General features: G+C 44.7%; 1 protein-coding gene across 1 annotated transcript; it reads left to right on the top strand.

The window, feature by feature from the left end:
- On the top strand, nt 1–4,277 carry HSBP1 (heat shock factor binding protein 1). Its single transcript, XM_006087036.3, has 4 exons — nt 1–171; nt 727–793; nt 1,456–1,576; nt 2,720–4,277. The coding sequence occupies exons 1-3, from the start codon at nt 127–129 to the stop codon at nt 1,572–1,574; spliced, it is 231 nt and encodes a 76-aa protein (XP_006087098.1). The 5' UTR covers nt 1–126; the 3' UTR covers nt 1,575–1,576; nt 2,720–4,277.
- Nucleotides 4,278–7,138: the final 2,861 nt, after the last annotated feature.

Genomic DNA, 7,138 nt, shown 5'->3' with positions numbered 1-7,138 from the left:
ACAATCCCCCGCGGTCGCGCGAAGGCCTCTGTCGTCGCGAGAAGAAGCCGCTAGGGGCGTCGGCGCGGATAAACGGAAGTGTCGGTGACGGTCTGAGATATCACCGCCAAGCTGGGAACCGGGGAGATGGCCGAGACGGACCCGAAGACCGTGCAGGATCTCACCTCGGTGGTAAGGGGCGTCCGTGCGGGCCCGAGGCCGAGGCATTCGGGGCGGCGCCGGCAAGGCCCGCGGACCCAGACGTCCTCTCTACGGTCGCGCGGGTCCCGGTCTCTGGAGGCCGTGTTTGCAGAGGCTTCGCCCGCGGAGGCCGCTGGCCACCGGGACCCGCCCCGGGCCTCTGGGTGGGGGCCCCTGCGCTTGCTGAGGTCCCCAGGCCCGTCCCCCCCCTCACCTGCCCCTGAACCGCACCCTCGCGTCACCCCCTGGTCCCCGCCACCGCCCCCCTTACCCCAAAGCCTCCCAGCCGTCAAAACTGCCGAAACACCCAACAGATTTTGAATGGCAGCGGGGCCCTAGCTGGAGGGGCTTCACAGCCCCGCAGTGTAATCTGACGGGGAAAACGGAACCCGGGGAGGGGAGATCCTTGTCGGAGGCCTCGGAGCTGCCAGAGGCCGAACTGGGGCTGGGACCCCGCACCCCAGCCTCCCTGGGACCGGGGTCCCATCCTCTCCCAGGAAGGCGGCTCGGGGTCAGCGTGGGGTGCTTGGTTTTGTTGTTTCACAGGTGCAGACACTCCTGCAACAGATGCAAGATAAATTTCAGACCATGTCCGACCAGATCATTGGGAGAAATATCCTTTCTCTTGGGAGTCGGCCTCCCGTGGGTGTGCGGACCCTGTTTTCTCAGGATGTATCTTAACTGTCAGGCCAGCTTCGGCCAGGCATTTACCACCGTTTACTGAGCTCGGGTGTATGTGCTCCTCTCGAGAAGTAGGGTGTGGGAGCTGGGAGTACAACTGAGCGAGGCCGGGGCCCCGGGAGCTGACAGGCCACCTGATGGTGTCTAATGTGGTTGACTGGTGACCGCGCCAAACGGTTTGCGTGTATCTTTCCTCTGATCCTCCCCGTAACCTGGAAAAGTCAAACAACTTGCCCAGATCCCGTAACTAGGAAAGGGCAGGGCTGGCGTTTATTTGTTCCTTCCCCCAGGTCTCTGTACTCTTAACCACGCGATGACAGTCTTAACGAAGTAGATACATTCTGAGAAATGTGTGGTTGGGTGGCTCGCCCTCCTGCAAACGTACCAGAGTTCGCTTACAGGAACCTAGGACACAGCCAGGCCGAACGGTGGGCTGCCCTCATGGACTTGGCCCGTCGTTGACCCAAATGTTGTTGGGCAATTGGAAGACCCGTTTCCTTAAGACAGTTGTGTTTAAGGCCATCGTCTCCGGGGCCCTGGCGGAAAAGGTTAGAAACGGGAGATGTCGGTGTGCTTTGTCTTTAACGTCACCACTTGATGACATGAGTAGTCGCATTGATGACCTGGAGAAAAACATTGCAGACCTCATGACCCAGGCTGGCGTGGAAGAACTGGAAGGTGAAAACAAGATACCTGCTACACAGAAGAGTTGAAGGTGAGGGCAGGGGCAGTAAAGGGTGGCGTTTGCCACCATGATGTTGATGTAGTCATTTTCCCAGTTTGTATTGACTAGACCTGTGTCATCAGTAACTCAGACCTTTGATTAACATTAAATAATCATTACCGTCCAAGACAAAGAAATGTGTTTTGTTGAAAATTTATTACTGGAAGATTTTTAATGTTTTTGCTTTGTTATGTTTTAGTCAGAAAAAAGATAACTCAAGTATCCACATTGCCACCTTCATAAATGCCTTAAATTCTAAGGATTCTTTGGGGAATACTTACCTTCTCAATTAGTGCCAAGACAGTACCTGGTTATGACTTAGATGAACTAGATTATGACCACATTAAGCCTTCACCCTAGAGTTGATTTAAATTTCCACTTCATAATTTTACATATCACAGGAAAGGCTAATAATCAAAAATACCCAGAGAGCAAGATAGCCAGCTGGCTGCACAGTTGGCTGCCTTATTCTCACCACAGTGGGTTTCTTCATTACAATCCCTTTCGTGAGTGTGGTGGTGACCTCGCTGCAACCCAAAAAGAATTTTAAATCCCCTTTTCTCCCACCCCATTTTTAGCATTTTAATTCCCTATAAAAATAAAGTTCACTGAGAATTTTTAGGTAACTAGAGTACCAAACAGAGTAATACAGTAAAAGACACCTTTTTTTTATTTTTATTTTCTTACTTTCTGGGTGTGTCCTGACTGGACCAAATTATAAGTTACTGTGAAATACAAGTTGCTTTGAAGTACAAGAAAAATAGATGGGTTGATTTTGTGTGGGTTGTCATCTTTATTCCTATATAAAGATAATTTGGAAAATGTCCTGCCAGTCTTAGAAGCTTCTCATATCTCCAACGTCCCATCAAATGAATGAGAACATTTTCTTGAGGATTGAAGACTGAGTTACAGGGATGATACAAAGAAAGGAGTGGGAGGAGAAATGGATTCAGAAGTTTCTTTAATAAAAATTTCCAATTAAATGTATTGTATTGCTGTTAGAATATCATGCACAAAAAATAAGTTTAGCTCATTAGAGGGTTCTGAAAGAATTTTTTGTTGATAATTCTAAGTATCATTTTTATTTGTCCTTATTTAATGAATAACATGCTGATGGTTTTCCTTTCTCAATAGGTTGCTAATTTACACTGGAATCTGGAACATTGTTTTTATAAGCCAAGAGAAGACCAGATGGCTTTTTGCAACTAATTACTATGTGTAGACAGGTTTTATGTTGTAAAGTGTGCATTCTTCTTATCACATACTATATAGTTAGTTGACAGAGTGATCCTCCAACCCCCATTTCTTGAACATGATAACTTCACACCTCAGATCTTGGTCAGTTGTCCTATTAAATATTAAACACTAAAACTTTGGCGGTTCTTCCATAAAATTGTCAAATTTTTTAGTGTATTTTTGTGAAGTCATTTTTTTCTATCATTCCTTTTGTAGTAGTTGCTGTTTGATAAAAGTTGCTGTGTAAGTTTTTTTCTATTAGACATATAGTAGGTTATTCCTTTATAGTTAGACTTTGTAAAGTAAGACATTTATAGAGTTTAGGGTTCTTTGATTTTCAACAATATGACTGATGAACTAACACCAAATAATGTGTTGGTAATACTTTTCCAATAGTTGAGAACATTTAAAAATTGTTTATTCAGAAATACCTGGCACTACTCTGTTGCCAAAACTCAGACTTGAACCATGATTTTGTCTAAGTCTTTGAGGTCAGATGCTAAAGTAATGAATAGTAACCACTGCCACTTTAGTGTGAGAATTTTTAAGTATGGAAAATGATAGAATTGCCTAATGTAATGAGGCATTCATTAGTTAGAGTTCTGCATGAGATTTGAATACTTCAGTAGGACCCTGCATTGTTCATCTACAAGAGTTACCGTACAAAATCTGGCAGGATTTTAAAACTCAGTTACTCCATCTTTTCTTTGAATTACTGATTGGAAAAAAGGAACAGAAAAGGAAAAGAGACCATGCCAGTTGCTTCATTAGAAAATAATAAAAGACTTGTGAAACCTTTTTAAGGTTTTTAGGCTCAAGCTTTTTAAGAAATACTGTTTCTTTAAACTACTACTTACTGCAGAGTAATGGTTTTATTATTCATGATAGAAGACAGGGATAACTCTCGCCACTCAAAAATGTAGTGTCGGGAATGCTAAGCCTAAAGGCCAGTATTGACTGGAGGAGATCCATGTGATTGTCACAGCAAAGTGATTTTTATAGAAAAAACGTTGACTGTCAGATTTGCACTTAATGAATCCTATGTTTTTTTTGTTTCCTATATCACCAGTCTTGATTGTTTGTATTACAAATATATAATAATATTAAGAAATAATTTTTCCTATTTATAAATTATATGGAAAACATAAAGGAGTAAATTTCTTCTGTGATAAAATGAATTAACCCTGTTAATTGCCCAGAGCAGAAACTCCTTTGATGTGCTGCAGGTTTAGCCCAGCAAGCCCCAGAGCCTGCTGCACTCCAGCCAATCAGATGGAACCTGTGTGCGGGGTGTTTTCAAGCCTAGTAAACAGCAACTGGAAATGGTAGGCAGGAAGGATAGTTAGGACTTACTAGTAGGTAGAAGTTGGCTTCCTTAAAGTAATGGGAAGATTCTTGAGGCAAGCTCCACTGACCACAGTATCTGCCCTGAATAAAGGTGCCTGGAATCCTGCTATTAACGCCTCCTTTGTGTGTCAAAGTGATTTGTTTGGTTTTTCACATTTTCAGATTCAAGTGCACGTTCCATTTTAGAGTATGAGCTAAAACCTCTAGAAGGATTGAGTACGAATAACCAAAGGCAGAATGGAAGGTGGTGCGGGTGGGGTTGTGTCACGAGGAGCCTCGGTGACCATGGGTTTGCGCTGACAGGTGTCGAAGGAGAGCTGATGTTTTACATGTTCAGACGGAAACCTTTCCCAGGTATGTTCCCCAGGACGCTTGTCCTGGAGAAGTTCCAGACAATAAGGGTTTGTAGTCACTTGGGTTTAGAAAATTTGCCTTGTACTGGATTCACTTTATGAAAAATCACAGTGCAAATTAGCATGTTGAAGGCTCTGAGGTCCCAGAGCAGAGAAATGAGATTTCACTTTCTCACCTGCCAGTTTCCAAGTTATTTGACCAACCAAGGATCTTTTTTATGTACTTACCACCTAATTAACATTTCATTGAACTAGTGTGGTGTAAAACACTATACATGGGGGGAGAGCAGTTGAAGTAATCCCATAAAAGAGCACTGGGTTCCATTAATAAAGGAACGCCTGCACTGCCATGCGCTCCACCCATTCTGTAGGCAGAGCTTTAGCCTCGCGTGAAACAGGCTTTGTGACCTTGGAGAGGCCTTCCCATTTGCCCAAATGGATGGTTTGCCTCCACTCCTTTAAGACAGTACCTGTGTGAAGTGAGAACTGCAGGTGCCGGCCACGTTACCATTGCCCTGCCCTGCCACTGCCTCAGCCCCTCGGCCTTTCTGGAGCAACCTGTGCCTGCCAGGGAAACGACTACTTCCCCCAGGGCCTCGTGCCCCACCTTGTCCCGCAGCACTGCTCCTTTCCAGTTCCAGGCGTGATCCTTTTGTGCAGGAAATGGCTGCTTCTCATTCTCCAACTAGTTTTTGTTCAGTTAAGGGCCAGTGAAGATCCCACTTAGGGTTGTTAAATCCACATAGTGTGGAGGTGCTTGCACCAAGGGAAGCAGCCGTATGTTTGACAAATGCCCTCATCTCCCAGGCCCAAGGCCCCACCAGCTTCCTCATTTGACTTCTGGTTAATCCTGCTTTCCTTCAAGCCAAAAGATTTTAAATATTTTCATTTTATTTGCTGATCAATTTTGTTTCTCTACTGTTTCATTTCTAGTAAAGTACTATCATGGTTGGCCTCAGGACCTTCTCAGGACAAACATACAGTGTTTCAGGTAATTAAAGGTTAATGTGCCTTTGTGAGTCCTTGGAATCCTAAGCGCACTCGGAGCACTGTTGCTATGGGGACATAGAGTCCTCCAAACAACTCAAAATGACCTTCACATCTTGCTTGTAAATTGAAGGTTTCCTGAATGGATAATCATGTTCCTCTTTTTTTGTATTCTATAGTTTATATGTTTTAATTGGATTACAATGGAGTCATTTGCACAATATGTTGTCAAAGCTAACCCTGAGAATTACCTGGCAACAGTTAACGATTAGTCCAGCACCAGGGAAAGCATGTATTAGAAACACTGTTCTTAACAGTTTGTTTATTTGGCCTCATCCTCCCAACAGCCCTGAGTTTGGTTTCGTAGGATCACAGAGCTGGGGGCCGTGGCCTACTGCAGGGCTTGCCCTTGGCTGTTTGGTCCACCCCTACCGAAAGCGCAGATTCCCACATACTTGCGTCAGGGCATCCTGGGAACCACCAGCCCACCCCTCAGGACTGAAATCCAGTTTCAAAAGACTGATTTTGCATTTTCAAACAGGACCTAAGGTAACCAACACCTTGATGTGAATTTTTATTCAGAATTGAAACTATTCAAAGTATTGTCCTTTTTTCCCCCAAATAAGTTATTTGATAGCAACTGTCTAAACAAATCCAGTTCAGTTTCTTGAGTGTTTGCCTCAGCAGAACAACAATGCCTACAGGTTTCACATTCATTTACTAACACCCCCATCATTTCTCACAAAAATTATCCCTTGAGACCCCCCTTAGGGGGAAATTGATGCCCCTTTTCCGTGACCTATTTGCTTACCATCTCAGAAGGTCACTTTGTTTTTAAAAATGTCTTAAAACGATAGCCACGTAGCCATCACCTGGAATCTTAGTCTCTGGTTCATGAGGTTAAGCACCTGCTTTTCGCTTCAGCCTCTTTAAAATTCCTTTTCAGTGAGTGAAAATGGCGGTGGGGGCCATGAGTCGCTGCCCAAAATCCAACACCAGAGGGATTGTGATTTAACATTACACTCATCGACCCCACAAATCACTTTGGAAATAGGAAAGGAGTTTGTTTCTACAAGTCAGGTTAATGTTGAAAAAGAATCAATTCTAATGCTTTGCCCTCACATGCTGAGCCTTTCAGCAAGAGACGTGCCTGGAGGTTCCTCAGACACCTGCCTGGGATTAGATTTATATCTAATAGATAGAGAACATCTGCTTCGGTGGGTCCCTGGCCACCACTGGTGCCATGTGAGGTTTTGTTGCTCTCTCCTTGAGCAAGGCCAAAGAATGTTCGTACGCCACATCCATAAATTACATGCACTTCACATAGGTGCTTCCCTGCTTCACGGTCATAATCTTGGTGTATGTTCATAGTTTTCCACTTTTTGGACACATTTTGACCAATTATTCATGTTGGTCTGTGGCAAAATGTCTGCCTTGCAAAGAGGAACAATTCATTCCCAATAATTAACAGCCTAGATTCAGGGTGAAGCCATTGGAAGCAGTTAGCTGTAAATAACAGAGCACAGCCCCGGGGGTACACGGGCTGTACTGTCTCACGAGGCGGAGCCGGAGGGCCGGCAGCTCCCAGGGCGGTGGATGCCACAGCCCCACAGACGTCAGGGCCCTTTGA

The sequence above is a fragment of the Myotis lucifugus genome, unplaced genomic scaffold (genome assembly GCF_000147115.1).
Source record: "Myotis lucifugus unplaced genomic scaffold, Myoluc2.0 scaffold_35, whole genome shotgun sequence".
Classification (NCBI taxonomy): Eukaryota; Metazoa; Chordata; class Mammalia; order Chiroptera; family Vespertilionidae; genus Myotis; species Myotis lucifugus.
This window is presented reverse-complemented; position numbering and strand designations above follow the sequence as displayed.